Source organism: Euprymna scolopes, chromosome 18, assembly GCF_053919585.1.
Source record: "Euprymna scolopes isolate OS-2025 chromosome 18, ASM5391958v1, whole genome shotgun sequence".
Classification (NCBI taxonomy): domain Eukaryota; kingdom Metazoa; phylum Mollusca; class Cephalopoda; order Sepiida; family Sepiolidae; genus Euprymna; species Euprymna scolopes.
The window spans coordinates 31,712,367-31,732,127 of NC_136499.1; the positions used below are offsets into that span (position 1 = coordinate 31,712,367).

The window sequence follows — 19,761 nt, forward strand, 5'->3', positions numbered from 1 at the left end:
ATTTTATTGTATTTATATTTCTCTGCGGCAGTGTCTCGTAATGTTACACTATTTTTAAAAGATGCAAACGAGTTGCTTTGAAATATCCTCGAACCCCAACCAAATTAATTTCAACTGAATCCAACTGTGAATAGTTTTTTTTTTGTTGTTGTTTTTTGTTTTTTTAATTAGTTTTTCCGGTAGAGTTAAAGAATTTCCGCATTTTAAACACGTTATTTTTTATTTATTCATTACTTCTTATTATTATCATTATTTTATTTTGTTTGTACTCGAGGGGATAGGAATGCTATGATGGTTGTTAAAATATTTGATGGCAGGATAGTGATGAGATAAAGGGATTTTTTTAAACATTAATTCGTTTTGAGAGATTGTTGTGATTAAGAAGTAAAAAAAAAAAAGAAATAAAAACTTTATTGATTGAAAATTTTTTAAATGTTAGGGAAACTTTAAGGAATAAATAAAAGAAACAAAATTATGCAAAAAAAAAAAACTGAATTTAAATTAGTAGAGAAAATTGTAGAAAATTAAGTGAAAATTGAAGTACTTTAAGAGAAAACCAACTTGGAAGATTTTAGAATTAAGTGTCATGTGTTAAAAAGCTATTGCTCTAGAAACGAAGCTCTTGTCAATAAAGTCACTGATCCTGTGTGATATTACAGTTAGCACAGCAGGAATAGATCTCACAGAACTGAGACCATATTGCTATCACTGAATAGGTTGATTTTGGTGAAGTGGTTGCTTAAAGCAGTGATAAATAGAAAAGTTGTCACCTTTCTCGTGACGTATGAAAGACTGATTCGTCTGTACTGAGATGCAGACGACTGATCTTCAGCATTGTTAGATACTGTGTAGATTTCCGAGTTCGATGCAAAGCATGCCGGATGAAGCGAAAAAAAACGAATTAAATTTTAATTCATTTTTTCGCTTCATCCGGCATGCTTTGAATCGAACTGTCACATCTACCATTTGAAAAGGGGAATTTTTCCCTGAAATATAATGGATATGGTCACAGACATAATAAGACATTTATACTTAATATAATTGAATAAATATATGTATATATAAACATATGTATGTACTTATTGATTTGTAAATTGCCACTTGTTTTCGTCTTTTCTCATCAACATCGACTATATCTCATTCCTCGCATTGCGATAGCCTTCTAAATCTCTACTACATACATCCCACACAATGCTTGAAGCAAACTACATATCGATTGTATATATATGTATAATGTATGTGTGTATATATATATGTATATGTATGTGTGTATGTATATATATATATTGTGTCAGGCCATGTCATATGCTACTGGTACCATGTAACCCAGTACTACCTGCCTCATGGTCGGGTCACCGGCGACTAAACTGGTTCCCCCACCAGACTTGTTTGGTGAGGAGGGCGGCTAGTCTCCCTGGAGGATTAAAAACAAGACCTTCCAAAGGGCGAATGAACTCTTTTTCTGGGTCAACGGCCAACTAGCACTATATGTATATTTGTGTGTGTGTGTGTGTGTATATGTGTATTGGGGTGGAGAGGGCTCCCGTAAGCCGTGGTGAAGGCAACCTTTCTAGGAGAAGCAAATCTCTGATTTAAAAAACCATAAAGCGGGAGACCAGTACCCGCATTAAGCTGGTCTGCAGTCTAATTTGTTGCTGGCTATCTTGCTCTTGCTTGTTGCTGGATCTCAACATTTTGAACCGAGAGAGAGACAGCTGTCATACAAAGCTAAGACTCTGTAACATCATATTTGTATAGATACTCCCTCAGGCATTTGGGCTCATGGATTTTAAATGTCTGAGGGAGTGGCACTCGTCTGACAAGATGTTGCAATCATCATCATCATATATACACACATATACACACACATTATGATTAACTAATTCTAATTTTTGCTCCTCTTCATCGAGTAGAGCTTTTTTATCATGATAGGTTTGTCTTATCACTGAAAATTTATTTCTCAGCTAAACTTTATTACTATATAGGACGGTTTTTTGGGGGGAGGGGTCAAGTTCTTCCTTAGAAAACTCCTTTGTTCCTTAGTCATTTTATCTCTTGCAGTCACGGCTTCGTAAAAAATTTTTTACACTCGTCCCAATATTATTGTAGCAATTATCAATGATATATGATCTTCTTATTGAATTTATCGTTTTGATATTTGTTTTTGTTGAAAAAATTAATGAATCTTTCGAAATTCCATATACACCATTTTCTTTTAGAAGTCATTACCAAATCAACTTTTAAAACTTCCGTATCTCTCATAAATCGATTAATTATAATAGTTAAATGAAGTTAAATATACTAAAACAAGTCCTAACACGCCGATTACAGAAAATGACGTAAAACGTTTGATTAATTTACATATCAGAATAAACAATCATATGTACGTGACATCATTTAGCTCAAGTTATGGTCTATAGACGTGCATTTATTTGTATTTAATTGTTACGACAAAGCACACCTGCCGTTGCCCGGTAATGGATGAGAACTCGTGTGTATTTTTACTCCTAACATTAAACTCTCTATTACCACCTTTATAATGTGGGGCAATTTAACTTTTCTATGAGTTCTATTATGACATGCGTTTTTCAGAATTGTCTGATTTATTCCCTGCTTCCTTTGTTCCGGCTCGTTTGGCTCGTTGATATAGGGATCTTCATCAGTTCGCTTTCTTATATTTTGTTATAATCCGGCATCCTATTCCAATAGTTGATTTCCAAGAACTGTGAGCTTGTGAAACTCTTATTCTCCTACCTATAACTTTGATTGCTTCAAGATTAAGTCCCATAGGCATTTCCTGTCTTTGCGATAATTATTTTTCTTTCTTTTTATCTCTTTACATCAAATAGCTTCATGTTTTGTCTGGAACGCCTTCTATAAAAATTACAAATTTTTCTTTACTTTTTCTAATACGTCATTAATTTATTTACGTCCTTATATTTACTGCTACTGTTATCACTAGGGCTATAACAAGAAAATATTCTTATCATTGTTTTGACTCTCGAGTATATATCCGACACAGTTAATCAATCGAGAACCACATCACTCTATCTAAAAACATAAGATATTAACTGATGTATACTCGAGAGTCAAAATAATGAAAAGAATATTCTATTGTCATAGCCTTAGTTATTACTACGATTAATCTTTGTTCTTCTACTCCCACCATTTCTTTTCCTACTCTCTTCCTATCACCACTTTGCGTTTCATTCGCCCTTCCTCTCACTATCTAACGCATTCAATATGCAAAAGAGCAAACATTATTGGTTGAGCATATTAGAGAAAACCGGTCCAGATAAGTCTCAGATTGTCTAGATAAAGCGTCACTAGTTTGGTGGATGATGTCATTAGTTTGGAACGTCATTCACTGTGCGCGATTAATACCATTTATTTGTAACCTCCGATTTTCTTCAAATGTCTATTGTCGAATTCTGGAATCTTTACGAAATACTTAAGACTTCTACGTCATGACTGACGGAACTTGAGCAATCTATTCTCGTGGATAAAATAAATAATTGATTTTAAGAATTACGTCGACTCTGCTTATCGCCCGGCTTTCACACCCCTTGTTTGTGCATTAACCAAGCGTAAGCTACAATGCAGGACTCATAAACACCCAGTGCTTGGCCTTGTTTCCTGACTAGAACAATGAACGCTCTCCCATCCCGTCTTCCTCCCATTGTTTTTTTTTTTTGTTTTTTTTTTTCGTATCTCTAAAACTAAGCAACTAGGGGACGTTTGCTTGCTACTCATGTACATGCAACTAGTCTGTGTCGCGCTTGTCTGACAGTTCGTGTGGCTGCTGTTTCCGACTGACAATACAGGAGACCTAACTGTTGGCACTTAAAGCAGCTTCTCTATCATCAATTGTATAATATCGAGATGGTTATAGTGCCATGTCGTGCATGGAAAGATACCCTGCAGTTATCTCCAGTGGGCATTCTCGAGGCTACCACCGTCTAGAAAAGATTTGATTTATAGTCTACTTTTTTGTGTATATTTGGCATCAAACTGACCCACTTTGTCCAGCCCATTATACCCTTATAATAAAAAAAAATAAAATAAATGAAGGGTTTCGTTCGAATTTCTGTAGAGATTCCAGAATTCGAACAGAAAGATTTCAGAGTTCGACAAAATAAATCTGAAGAAGGTCGGAGGTTACGTTGGTCGAAACGTTATAATGCCATTCAAAATAAGAACAGTAATCTAAATAATCCAGATAATCAATCTTTATTCAAAAATTTCCGAAACGATATTTAAATTCCGTTTTCATTTCCGTTGATATGGATTTATCGTAATATCTAGGTCACAAAAATCGTTTTATTGTCTGTCAGATGTTGAAATGTTGAAGCTAATATCAAAGAACTTTCTATTCCACGTCATGTCAAGCACGTTTGCCCGTCAACTTCCGATGTTGTTTACCCTTGACCTATGCATAACACCTTTGACCTTCTATTGAAGTCAGCTAACTTTCCCTACTAGTCTATTATTGCTGTCTTCTTTCCTGAAGCTCGAATTCAGAGTACTTTCTTTATTTTTAATTGTTGACTTTTAAGGAGTCAGTAAGTTAAGTAAAGGCCATCTAAATGGACAAATGCAAGGATCTTTTTTTTCATTCATCACATGTATACTTCTTACCAAAACGACACGCTGTTATTTAAATCAACAACACAAAATAGTCTTTTGAAATTTTGTATATATGATATAAAACAAAGACCAAAACAACTATTTGCATTTACATCGTCCGAAATACCTAAGCTCGATTTGTTTACACAAAGAGCATCGCTTATATGCTAATGGTAATTCGTGTATAACTTCTCAATATGCTCAACTCAAGATGAGGAGTATTAGTCATCCACATACAGTACTGTTTCGCTGTTTCACAGCTCATCAGTGCGGCTAGACAGGCAACTACCTCAAGTCAGAATTGAAACCCGACCGTCTGTACGACAGTCAAGGCTCCTAACCATTATGCTATCATATATATATATATATATATATATATATATATATATATATATATATATAATGAATGACTACTTCATTTAATCACATAAATTAATATACGAAAGTATAAATTTATGCGTAAACTTGAAGTATTTACTTCAACAGTGCTCGATACGTAAGTAGAGCTAGGTAGTAAGTTATAAAATACATATGGCAATTAAGCTACACAGAATATTCCGCGTTTCATACACGCTAGGATTCATCAGCCTGATGAATCCTACCGTAGATGAAACGCGGAATATTCTGTGTAGCTTAATTTCCATATATATTTTATAACTTATATATATTAGTAATTAGTATCGCTGTATCATAGCTCTTTAATGCGGCTAGATTAGTACTCATCTCAAATCAGAGACTTTTGGAAAAAATAAAATTTAGTCTTCAAGACTATAAAAAAAAAATCCATTTCTTTCTGGTCCAAAATTCTAAAGATATAGATCCACTTTAGGGTTTTCTTGAATTGTTTCATCCTGAAAGGAGTTCTTAAAAAATGAAAACAACAAAAGAATAAATTATTTTGAATTTTCATTATTGAAAAGTGTGCGACTTTTTTTTAGAAAACGATTTGTCTTAATTTTATTTTAATTCAATAAATCAAAAATTGCGTAAATTGATCAAGTAGCTTCAGTTTTTATAACGAAAATTATTTTAAAGCTAATTTGGGATTTTACAAGGCCTCACTCTTTATGTTAAGGATGCCTTTCTAAAATTTCGATTTAGAGTTATCGTTCTTGTTCCCTCAAATTGTTTCAAAATCGCGTCGCGAGATCATCGCTAGTAGTTTAGCCATAAAATGTGTTTCATCATTAAAAAATAAAACTACTTGATCAATTTATGTGATTCTGGTGTACGATATTTTCTTTCGGTCCGAGTAAGTACGTCATACAGACTTTTCTCTATATTTTTATTTTTTATTTCTTTTCATGAGAAATTCTTGATAGGCATTTAAATACCAGAATACCAATATCTACCCGGCGTAGTTTTCCTTGATAACGATTGTTATTAATTTATGAAACTAATTTGCGATCCACTAACGACGACGATATTTAAGTTAGAGGAATATCGACCTGCGTAGAAATGAATACGCTTTCAAAAACAGTGTCCAGCCCACCCATTAAGCATCGTTTAGGCACACACACACACACAAACGCCTGCCTAAATGTTCGTTAAGGCAGCGATTGATAAACAGCAGAGGCGCGCGTGCGCAGACTGATGCGTACTCGAGAAAACGGCCACGTTCTTGACCTTTCTCCGCGGCGCAGCAAGCCATAGAAAACGCGTATCTCTCGTGGCCAATTCCATACAAATTGTCTAAAATAACGGCCTTATCTCAAAGAAGCAATCATGTTCCTCAGAGAATGGAAATGCAAGTATTCTTTCATTTGGCTTCTGCTGTCTTAAGGACGCGAGAAATGGACACACACTTTCCAGCACAAGATAGACCCCCCCACACACACACACACGCACACACCATGTCCTTTTTCTAGTCTCCGGGCGATTTTTTTTTTTTTTTTTTTCAAATATTAAAAGGAAATGAGTTAGCAAATAGCAAGTTAACGAGCCACCTCAGATTTACACAGCCACCAAAAATGAAATGCACTCTCCACTCTATAATAAAAATGTCAACAATGGGTGTGTGTTTTTTCTTTAGGTCATCAGAAGTGATAATTTATATATGAAGAAATAAATTACTGCCGAAATTTTATGGTTTTTATATGAATATTTTAATGATAGGCTTAAATAAATAATAAGCGTGAGCACAACTGAATCAGAATTTTTTTGCTTCATTTTTAAGGGGGGTGCTAGTGTATACTATTACATATAATGATATGATAATTCTAGTACCAGACGGGTGACAATTTGGGAATTCTACGCGTTTTATGTGCTCTCTGCTTATCTCGGCATTGTTTCCAGTCGTCCTGAACCTCCACTTGCTGCTGATATTTATCAACACCGACTCAAGAGTAGTGTGGTTACAGATTGCGCAACTCTTGCCACAAAAAAAAATCCACACGCATGCACCCTTACAGTGGGTATCCATAGTTTGTCAAGACTAAAGGAAGCTACCGTATGATAGCTGTATACGGTTGAAAAGATTTTCATCAATTCCTCGTAAATAGCAATCCTTGTTTTACTTATTACCTCCGCCAAGAAGGTTATGTTTCGGTCGAAAGTCCGCCGCTTGACCAATCGTCAACAAAACATGGTCCAACTTAGAACTGATTTAATTTTAGGATATCTAGACTAATGTCGCAGACAAATTGAAAATTACACCTTTGACAATAACTTTAATATTTTTCCATCGTAGAGACTCGCTACTTGGTCCATAGTATAGCCAATGAAGTCCAGCATCTCTAATGTCATTGAAGAGTTTGATCACTACCAAAATTTTGACGGAATTCTAACTTCAGATCCGTCCAAATTTATTGCATGAATTTAATGCTCTTTGATAACGGTAACCATCATGCAAGATTTTCGGTTTGATTGGATAGTATTTTTTTTTATAAATTTTAACTTAATTTAAATTTAATTTTCAATTTAAATATCAAGAAATACTTCAACTTTGGGCCACCCTTATGTTGTAAGGGAAGGGAGGTGTATACAGTTTCATAGTTGACATGTTCTTATCGCTTTTATCTCCAGCAATATATTTATAGTACTCGTCTCTATTATTTAACGTAAATCGCCCCAGACAAGACATGAAGTCACTCGATCTAAGGAGCTAAAAAAGATTTTTTTTTTAAAAAGATAGCGATACATGTAAACAGATTTCAACCTAGAAAACAGCAATTTTTGCCCCTTTGTCATAAACATCGCTCGTGAAACTTAAGGACAAAGCGAGAGTTACGAAACTGACGAAAATAAACCTAAGCTCCATTTTTCACTTTCCTTAAAATTAATTTTATTGGAATGCTTCATTTTTTTTTTTTTTATGACAACTGAAATTCAAGATTTTTCAAACAATTTTTGCATCTATTTTGATGGTGGTATTGCTGTTCTTTTAGAAATTTTCTTCTTCCTCTTGTTCTTCTTCATCTTATTTATTTTTATTTTAAATATTTATTTATTACATTTCAGGGAAACAAATCCGGTTGCCTAATGAACCCTGCCTTAAATTTTGGCCCTGCAGTAATCACTGGTGACTGGCAGAAACAATGGGTAAGTATCACCCTTTCGTTTTTCTTTTAACTTTGAAGTTCCTCCATGAAGAAACCGGAAATGCGTTTTGCGTGTGTGTGTGTGTGTGTGTGTGTGTGTGTGTGTGTGTGTGTGTGTGTGTGTGTGTGTGTCACTTAAAACTAAATAATTCTACTTCCATTTCCATCGAAGATTGTCGTATTTACTTCAGCTAATACGCATTTCTATTAGCATGCATCCGTAAATTCTGTAATACCTTTCATCGTAGCTCCTCGGCCATTTTACAGCCAGTAAGTAGTAATATTTTCTCCTCATTCATGTGGTTTTAAATCCTAAGATTATTATTATTCGATTCAACGCCGTTAACCTTTAACAATTAAACGCTATCTTACACGCCATACTATATTACTAGTTATAAACAAATTCGACAAACCATACCAAAACGTTTTTGCTATACAAAGCAAGGGTAAATGATACTATGCACGGTCAAAAGTATTGTTATAAAAATGCAAACCTGCGTCTGTCTATTTATTTTCAAAATTAATCTATTTAAATAGCATACAAGATAATTCGAAGTCTTGTTACCCCCATCCAAAAGTAACAACGAAGAAATAATCACCAAGGGAGACTAATTCGTAAAATATCACACCTGTCATGGAACCGCACAATTTTGTGCCAGAAAACTCATGTGTATACAGACATTCTTATTGTTTCACATTTCTATATAAATAGGATAGCGTGTGTGTTATTTATTTTGTGTGTCACGCTGACATCAGAGTGACTGTCGTTAAATTGTTATGGACTTCCATTTCTTGTAATTAATAATTCTACCAAGAATTCTTCATAAGTTTTTGGTTTCAGTTTCGATTATAGCTGAAGGAACTCAAGTTATATATATTTCATAAATCTTTTTGTTTAGGTTTTGATTCAAGCTGATGCACCCAAGTCATATATATATATATATATATATATATATATATATATATTTAATTGCAACTTTATAATATATAAAAATCGATAGAACTTTCACAGGTCCCACTAGTTGTATTATTTTTATTGCCGTTTTACTTGTTCCTGGTATTGTTCTAGTGTTTTTGTTATGTTATAAAACTAAATTTTCAGGACGTGTAGTTTGCATTGCTGAATTACTTTTTTCTCGACTCCTGTCATTGTTTTGGTAGGATTAACCAGACATTTAAACCGTCCTGTAAAAATAAAATATGTCGAACCAAAGGTTACAGGACATCTTATCGCCATAAAAAAAAGCCCGGTATTATTTTTCAAAAAGCGATCATTTGGGGTAGGCTAAGAGACATGTTTACATGCGACTGTGTATTACTTATGAATTTAGTATCCTTCAGAAAGTTCCTCCTTTGGATGAAACCCGTCCAACCCTGAAATGATCAATCGCCGAATCAAGACAGGAAAAGGAACACCAATAGCAATAAACCCAACTAGTTACGTTTTTTTGTCTTGTTTAAATGTTATTGAAAAAGGTCAATATTCACTTGCTGACTATCTCAGCAAGATGTGACACGATGTAAGAAAGTGGGAATATCCAACCTATCCACCCCTAAAAGACGAGCGCTCTGGCCTAGCAAATAAATAAATAAATAAATAAAAACGGCTGGCAAGGCCTGAGGGGATGGACCTCCTAGGTAAATATCCGTTAGGTAGGTACTGGACCTGTTCATGGCCTCGCACCTGTCGGGTTGATTATTAAGAACGGATTCGTGACTGGTACTTTACCCAGTCTCCAAGCAACCGAAGCAACAAGGAGACTAATCTTCCAACATTAAAAATAATGAGAGGGTATGTATTATTAGGGTCTTAGTATTCATGAACGGCACATTACAGCACGACAAAGGCACAATAGCTGCCTCCTGCTGATTCTCCATTTGTTCAATTTATGCACGCAATTCGAGTGACTTGTAACGCCGGACAACCAGGTATGACCACTGGTTGCTGCTGGGTCTATATTAAAGTCATGTCGGCACGTAAACAATAAAACAGATTTAGTTACAATATCCAGCCATAAGAGTTACTTGTTACAATATGAATATTATGGGTGTCTCTATCTTGCATAACCCGTATGAAACTACGGTAGCACAAAATGCTCACAATTTTGATTCTGCGTCTTATATTGGATGTAATAAAATAGAGCGTTCTGTGTTGTAATACTATTATACAAAGGCGGGCAAGATGGGAGCATCCATAACAGTGACGTTATATCAAGTTCTAAATTTAAAAAATAAATAAATAACGCAAACTATCCGTGTGCTATCGAAATGCATCGATAATATAAGAATGTGTAAATAGTGCTGTATCTACTTATCCACGTATGTAAATTGAGTATTTAAAAACATAATTAGGTGATTTCAGAAACAGTTTTACAATCTTCCATATTTGAACTTGTTTGTATCCGTCTCAAGAAAGATTTTAACATTAGTTGTCGCATTTTTTTCTCCCTCTTGAGACGGATACATATGTGACAGGAGATCGCTTGTGAATTTTACATTGTCATTTTCAGACATGATAGAAGGCTCCTTTCGCTCTTGGGATTTGTATACAGGTGGTCTGCAACAAAAAAGAAAATCGGTTTTCATTAAACGGAAATAGAATCATGTCGTATTTTCTATGGCGACAATTTTATCGCTCTACCTTGTATTTAGAGATTTTAAAAGAATTCGAATCGGTAAATTCTATCGAAATTGAGAATTTAGAAAAGAATCATTAATTATATCGGAACCGTGGAAACTATTGGAATCGTCCCATCACTAATATATATATATATATATATATATATATATATATATAGAGAGAGAGAGAGAGAGAGGGAGAAAGATTATATTTCTTTGGCTTTTTTTATAAGTAGATCTGCTGCAATGAAATCATGGTGCGTCTCTGAAATTTGTAATGTATAGGTTTTAAATAAATAATTTGTGTTTTGGCTCCCACATTTGTGATCGAGCCCTTTATGTATTTCCTTTCAACTCGCCTCGACATTGAGAAAGAGCGTGGGGGGGAATAGATAGATTTGGTAAAACGAACAAAATTTGTTCAAAAATCGCATTATTAAAAAAAAAAAAAGACAATAAAATAAGCAAAATGAAAATAAAAAGACGCCCATAATCACTGAGTGATACAATAATACAAAACAGCTTGATTTTTTTTTATTCATTTCATTTTATTTTATCTTTATTTTTTCCCGGTCATCTTATGAGAACCAGGACGATGGTAACAGCTGAGGTTTACTGTAGATTAAATTATTTGTATACTTTTGATAAGAGACAGAATCGCTCTTAGAGTGCAAACGGAATATCAAAAACGAATGCATTATTAAGTCGGCATTCTAATCTATACTACGTAAGAAAACTAGGCAGATAAGAGACAATTTACTAAATCTGATGTAATCTGATACCGAGAATAAACCAAGTTAAAGATTAAATGAACTTAACGTTGGGACAGTTCAAACTGAGTTGACGTTCAATACTAACTTCCAGAGATTTTGAATGAGCATTCTGTAGATGTCTAGCGTAAATGGAGACGCTCTGATATCATTGTACCTATTTACTATGCCTCCCCACGGGACAGAGTTAGACACCAGGGTCGTTTTTTTAACGTGGAGAAAAGGTACAAAAATAAAAATTGTCTCAGTCGTGAAGGATTTCTCCTCCACCGAAAGAGAACGAGAAATGGAAGTGCAGCATCTGAAGAACAGATACTACACTTTGATCTTTACCAAAAGTATTATTGTAGCTTTTTTTGTTAAAACTGCAAAAGTATTTATCTAAGCTAGCAGGTACGCCCGGCGTAGCACGAGCGTAAAGTACGCTCAAATATGACATTTTAATGCTTGCAGATTTTGTATATACTATTATAGAATTGATATTCTATCGAGTTATATATTATAAAGTTAGGATTTCAAAATAAAAAAAATATTCATATGACTTTGGTTCATCAGCTTGAACCGAAACCAAAACTTATGAAAAATATATAACTTGAGTTCCTTCAGCTATAATCGAAACTGAAAAAAAAAACTTATGAAGAATTCTTGGTAAAATTATTTATTACAAGAAATGGAAGTCCATAACAATTAAATGACAGTCACTCGGATGTAATCTTGACACACAAAATAAATAACACACACGCTATCCTATTAATATATAGATTAATCGGTCGCAGTGACGTGCAACAGTTTGTTGATCTTCTATTGATATCCGGACCAACTCCTTGATTACATTCTTCAAAGACTCAAGTATAAGTCCTAGTACTGATAAATATGAGAACGGGAGAACGTTTGAATATGATTGGATGCCCCACTTCTACAATATGTATTTCCGGGGTCACCGCCCCGTTAAGTTACTCCTTTGTAGGCCACTAACTGGGGGAGGGGGAACGGCGGGAAAGTAACCCAAGTTGATGTTCATAATAGTTAAGGATACGTCATCCACAATTATTCCGACCGTCTGGGCTATTTTTCAGGCGGTAACCTTATGCAGAGATAAAGTTATAATTCTTTTCAATTCGAGGAGATTCACCCTGCCATACTTTACCTCCTCTCTTTGAAGAGAGGTTAGCTTATTGTTGATCACCTGAGACACCTTTACCTCTTGTGTGATGGCTTTTTATTTTCCACCTCGCCACTTTGTGTGACATTTTCTCGCGATGGTATGGAGATAAATGCCAACATCACTTTATTTCTTAGCCTTTTGACCAAGATCAAATTGCAGTATCTGTTCTGATACTATTCTTCATGTATTCTGTTTTCTAGACCGAGGCAATTTTTATTTTTGTCTCTATTCGGTAGGAGTTAGATTTCCCTCACTTTAAAGGCGATCTTGTGTTTAACTATATCCTCGTAAGGAGACAAGTAAATAGACAAAATGTTATAATAATAGAAGGCCAATACGTGATTCAGAGTTAGAATGTTCGATTTGCATGTCAAATTATCAGCTTTCGAATCTTGATATTCTTGCTTACAGCGTTATGTTACGACATCGAGTACTTACGACAGAAACCACGTGAAGGTTGCCAAACTCCTAAGTGAAAGTTTTTCCATAGAACAAATTGGATTCGAACCTGGACCACCCAAGTTGTTAGTCAGTGTCATTATACACAGCCACTTTCACCTCCCTGCTGTTGATGATGAAACAAAGTTCCACAGATGACTATTTTGTAATTTGCAATTGATAAATACAGTTTAACTCATAGACGTGAAACTGGCGAGTAATATGACTTCTGGTTAGAGATTACTTGGGAGTAATATGAATTACGAAATTACTTCGAACTCTTCAAAGTTTCCAGATAGGAATCTCAACACCGTATGTTGTTTTATACTATATCGAATACAAATACTATTTAATCTGCATGTATGATATGTTGAAAAGTACTACCATTTCGAGTTATAATGGGCTTGGGAATAATTGCAAACTAAGTGGTTGCTCCCCTTTGCTCCAAACTCTCAAAGCCTTATCACCGGCTGTGACATCATACCCTAAATCAAGATCAATATCGAATCAGATACAAGAAGGGATTGGCAGTGAGGATCTAAATCGCATCGGCAAGTTCTCGTCAAGACAATATTGCTAAACGTTATATTAACGAGCAAAAATATTCTTCCTATACTTTCATAACGAACGAACATATATAATATACTGCTCCCCACCCCATAAAAAAGAGACAGTAATATCTGGGACGATGGTATTTGGATGAAGGCTCATATCTTACATTATCCCCAACAAAGGAGGGGCTAATGTTTTGGAGGATTATCTCCTAACGATAGAACAGATACTACACTACATTCCTCAAAACAGGAAGATGTCATGCATATGTTGATAGCATCGTAGCGAACTAACATATACTACACTCCAAATATTGAGAGGTATAATGCTTGGGATGATGTTCTCATGGCAACAGAACAAATATTATGCTACTCTTTGAAATGAGCATTGAAAAATAGTACAGCAGTTTAAAAGAGTATAGTTTTAGCTTCAGACAGACAGATATCAAATCTCCGTTTAAGGAGAGTAAAAAGTAGGCATTGGATTTACTTTCAGCAGCCTCGTAACTCTTGGTTCCCTTATTTTATCCTTTAGTCTTCACTTTCTATGAATGATGTTTCTGGCAAAAGGGGAAGAAATGTTGTTTTCTGGATTAGAATCTATTAGAATAAGATTATGGTTAGCTAGCTTTTGACCTTGAAGTAATATTTTAGCATCTTACATCAAGCAGCGTCATGTCTTCTTTAGACCGATTTCCATTTAAATAAATAAATAAATAATAATACCACTTCCGCCTTTGTAGCTCTTCAATTTTTTAGTTAATAAAAAAATAAAAGGCTTTACTTTTGGAACGACCCTCCTATGGCAAAGCGCTCTCCAGACACCCATATACAGCCATCGTTCATCTCTGGCAAAAGTGCATTAAGAATGGTGGTGACTATGTAGAAAAATAAATTCTGGGGAACAAAAGGTCACTCATTTTAATCGAACTACTCCTGTCTTCGTATCTCTTCAATTTTTTAGTTAAAAATAGGATGATTTCCTTAGTAGTAGTAGTAGTAGTAGTAGTAGTAGTAGTAGTAGATAATTTTATTTAATTCACCTTCTCTTTCACTACTGAAAATGAATATCATTAAGCTTTTAAAATTGTGCGGTAGAAAGCTTGTAGATAATTGTGGCTATTTGCTACACAAAACTTGATATCGCATGAAGTTTAAAATAACGTTTGAGAGTTTAACCTGTATAATACCACCCATGGAAGCGTTAAAAAACATTCAGAACTCTTTTTACTATCCAACCATATAGGGTAAAAATCAACTTCAGGTTATGCCTGACTTGGCCACCAATTTCCATTTATGAATACCCAACGGTCTTTGTTGTATCAACGTCTAATGATATGCCCCAAATGTGCACCTCCGAGTTGCAAACACACCTGATTGTGGCATGCAAAATTGTGAATTCAAGATCACATCTCCTACTGATGAGGCGATTACCAAAGTTTCTGTACTGACTATTATTCCTGTATAGCGATAAAATAGACTGTTTGACGTTTATGATTGAAGCACAGTGGACAAATCATGCGTAGACTGAATTTTATTTGTGCCCAAATCTGATTGGATTGGAGAAGAGATTACGAATTGTATTAATGATTGCATGGGTACCATTTTTATAACAAACTAGCAGGCTGCCCGGCGTTGCTCGATCGGAAGATACGCTTAAATATATTATAATTAATGGAGATTACGTATTCAATATTATAGACAATACTCTATCGATTATTATATTGAATCTATTATACAGTAGTGAGATCACAACTAAAGAATATATATCTGTATGACTCGAATGCCTTCAGCTAGAATCGAAACCAAAACCTACAAATCTCTATCATCATTCCTTATATTCTGAGCCACACCGATACGCGCATATATATATATATATATATATATATATATATATATATATATATATATATATATATATATATATATATTCACCTCTCATCCCTTTTTTTTTTTTTTTTTTTTAAAGATGGGATCGCCGGATCGTCAAAGACAAGATTTAAGCAAGGGTGCACGATCCAATGCATTGCAAACCTTTCCTCATCATTTACCAATTGAATCGATGATCAGAAACTAAAGGAGAGGAATCGGGTTATTGGTTGGGAAAAGGATTTGAGCCAAGACGATTTGAACCAGTTTTAGAAACAGTTGCAGTTGAAAATCGAAATGGAACGTTTGTGTTACCGATTCCACAACATTTATTTATTATTTTCGTGAATTATTCAGATTTGGATCATTTAAAAATAACATGTCCGTTTATAAAAAACGGGTAAAAATTTATGGCATGTTGACTTAGAATGAGTGTCTTATGCCAAATTGAATGTGGTTTGAATTTGTGCTCATTTTTGCATTAAATTCATATTAATCTTTAACTGTGCATCTAACGGATACCATAATATTTAGTTCACTGCACCTTGACATAACAAAAATCCATACAAAATTTTTGCTAGATCAGTCCAGTAATTTTCAGGAAAAAAAATGGAACGAACAGACTGACTAAAATAAATGTGACCCGATAGGTCAACTCTTGAGCTCGAGTTAGTTTAATTGGGAAGGGAACGGAAATGTTTATTTTTGTTCGTTATTTAGCTTCTCCTTTCTTTCTTAAACTCATGGTTAAATAGTATTACTAATTTCGGTGATATTTCATTTTGTTTATTAACTAATCTGATTTTTATATTCTTTCCTTTCTTTATTACTTTCAACTGTTAATAAATGGAGAGCGGGACAGGGTGAGAGAGAGACATACAGACGCGAAAGTGATATATACTGTATAAAAATAAGTGGGAGGTCAAGTGATAGACAAGAATTTAGCAAGAGATTGGTCACTTGGTGAGTTAATAGCAAATTATGGTTAATCACAGCTCATGAACTGTTGAAGATCAGTCTTCTACGACACGCACCCTTCTCCGAATTAGGAAATTTCTAGGGAATATGGAATCCACAAGCGGCCCCTCTTGTCGCTCAGACAATGTTAGTTTTTGCAGGTCGGTATCACACATGCAGCGCCTAATATTTTCAAATGGTCACCTATCTGGTACTGAGCGGGCTCAACGCCACTTAACTTCCGTGATCCAACGAGAATTGGTGTCAACGTGATTATGCCGTACAGGCATTATCCGTCTCAAAATAAGTTGGGCTATCAAAAAGCAGATAAACCAACCCCTTTTGCTGGACGCAAGCTCAATTTTCTTCGCCGTATCAGAGTATTAATAAAATCGTGGTTATTTTACATCCCATTTATTTCTGGTGCAGACGTCCTGAGTTTCACGACCTTAAAATCGCATTTAACATTCGCCAGATATATTTATAACCAGTTAGAGTAAAATGCAAAATAGATTTTTATATGGCGCCGAAACAGACCCATGAACAAAGGCCAACTTTTATATTTTCGATAACAAACAGGTCGAATGCACTTTTGTCGATTAAGTCTTCAATTTTATATTTCCAAGCGAGAAATTGGTTTAATTTTCTCCAGAAAGATAAAATAGAAAAAATGTTTATACGTAAAGACAAATTCAGAGCTGAGAAACAGTATTCGATCAACGCGATGATTTGATCACTTAACTTGTAAGTAAGAGACAAACTACTTTTACGAAAACGTATTTGACGGAATAGCAGCAAAATGGTATCTCTATCTTTGAATATAAACGCGTTGTTATTGAAACATTATGTAAACATGTGCATGGCTGCCTGCTTGGCTGACGCATGTGAATTGCAGACACTGTACCTGTTAGATGCTTGGCCAAGGGAAGAGAGGGATACAAAAAACTGAAAATATCTCTGGCCAGAGTCAGACCACCGAAGAGATATTCTCTTTTATTTGCGGACTGTTGTCGTCATCTACATAGTTGTTGTTTCACAACGTTTCGGCCAACTATTCTTCTGACCTTCGTCAGGTGGTTAACAGCAACGATATATATTTATACTACTAGCAGTGGATTTTTAATAAAATCGAATAAAGACAAAAGAATCGTTTTTGGCATCAGAAAATATGCAAAAAAAAAAAACTTCCTAATTAATGTTGGGGCGATTAATCGGAAAAATCGAAACATTAGGTATCGGAAAAGTTTTGTATATTTTCTGATACCAAAAACGATTCTTTTGTCTTTTTTATTCGATTTTGTTAAAAGTCCACTGCTAGTAGTAATAAAAAGAAATATTAATTTTAAACAACTAATAAAACTAACATCTGTTTATTTTTACGTTTAAGAAAATATCTGCACATTTAAATTTTTTTTTTTTTTGTTTTTTACGATAATCCGGAAATATAACAACGCTATAGTTAAATACATAGATATTTATTAAGAATCAGAAATTATGTCGGAATCGGGAGTTTTATGTGGAATCAGTAATAATATTAGAATCGCCCCATCACTAATATATATATATATATATATATATATATATATATATATATATATATATATATAGAAAGAATTTTTTTTTCTCGCTCGACTTTTTTATTTAAAAGAATTTAAGAATTTTTTCTCGCCTTCTTTTCTTATTTAAAAAATATTAAAACGAACTTAATATATTCAGGGATGGATATGCGAACGACTGCATGAAGGTTAACTAATTTTCATGATACTTTGAAAAATGAACATTGATTAATTAATTGTTCATTTTTTATGTTTTCTTATATAATTGGTTTCATTTAACTATTACACTGAATTGTTTTTATGCATAGTTTCTATATTCTGCATAATTATGTAGGATTTAGGATGAAGACGTCTTATAACATGGAAATGTTATATATAAAGTGACCTCGTTGGTGTGTGTGTATGTGAAAAGTCTCTACTAAACTCCTCTTTGAATATTTTGTCAACAAACTTGACATTTGATATATAGGGTTGTGGTCATGTGGCTCACTTTCCATTTGGTGTTTAGCCTGTAAAAAGAACTGCTAAGGAGTCAAAAATGAAACAAAATAGTTGACTTTGGCTAGAGTAAATCGACTAACTTCAGAGCATGCGTACATTAACATTTTTAGCTTGAAGTCATTTAATTTTTAGCCTTTTCGATCCATTAAGCGATAACTCAGATGGTAACGACTGGCTGAAGGCTTAAATAACGATTAAGTTTGGAGCACTGACTGTTTTGGTTTCGATTCCAGATGATGGGACAGAAGTCATTTTTTTTTTTCAACTTTTTAAATCCTTACAATATACAGGGTGTCCACAAAGTCTGGCTACATTATGTAGGCAGACTTTGTGGACACCCTCTATGTGTGTGTGTATATATATATATATATATATATATATATATATATATATATATATATACTATTAATATTAACATTTAATTATTAATATTAACTATTAATACAAATATAATACAATAAAACAATAAGACTGTATAGTAACTTTACGGACACTATGTATATTGGGTACAATATAATAATAAATAAAGAATTTGCTCTATAACAATAAATACAACATATGCATAGATTAAAATATCATAGTTAAGCGTATTTTACGACCTGGCAACGCCTGCTAGTATATATATATATATATATATATATATATATATATATATATATAATTACAAGGAAGTCACCACTTATCAAGGCCCGGAGGCCACTCGGGGATAAGAGTTATTGCGTGTACAGTAACCAATGGGACAATATCGTAGTAATGGAAATCTGATAAAGTTTCTTACTTAAGGGGGCGGTTCACCAGGAACTAGTTTATGTTGGAGTTGAAGACATCCAAGTTGTAGTCAGGTGGGGAACAGACAAGCGGAAGAGTTTCACTGGCGTGCACTTCTAAGAAAGAAGCTTTGTTCATGGAATCTACGTTTTGATTTAGGCACAGATAAAGAGTGGGGAAAATTAATGACAACGGTTTCAGATAGACGGGTGGTTTTCGTGAAAGATTGGCGAGGGGAGACCAGAGATTGGAGCTCAGACGAGCACTTGCCATGGAAATAACGATAAAACAACGACAGGCTCGCAACGTCCCTTCTGTGGGAGAGAGGTTGCAGGGAAGAGAAAAGGTCATCCCCCACTTGGCTACAAATTCTATTTTGTACTCTGTCAAGGCAGGATAGGC

At 34.4% G+C, this 19,761-nt stretch overlaps 1 protein-coding gene across 4 annotated transcripts in view; it reads left to right on the forward strand.

Annotated features, from left to right (window-relative positions):
* The window catches only part of LOC145297565 (aquaporin AQPAe.a-like), a 197,610-nt gene that overhangs the window by 148,199 nt on the left and 29,650 nt on the right, over positions 1 to 19,761 (forward strand). For all 4 annotated transcript variants that reach the window (XM_080143579.1, XM_080143577.1, XM_080143578.1 and 1 more), the window contains exon 3: positions 8,086 to 8,166. In XM_080143579.1, coding sequence (XP_079999705.1) covers positions 8,086 to 8,166 — 81 coding nt within the window. The remainder of the gene's footprint in view (positions 1 to 8,085; positions 8,167 to 19,761) is intronic.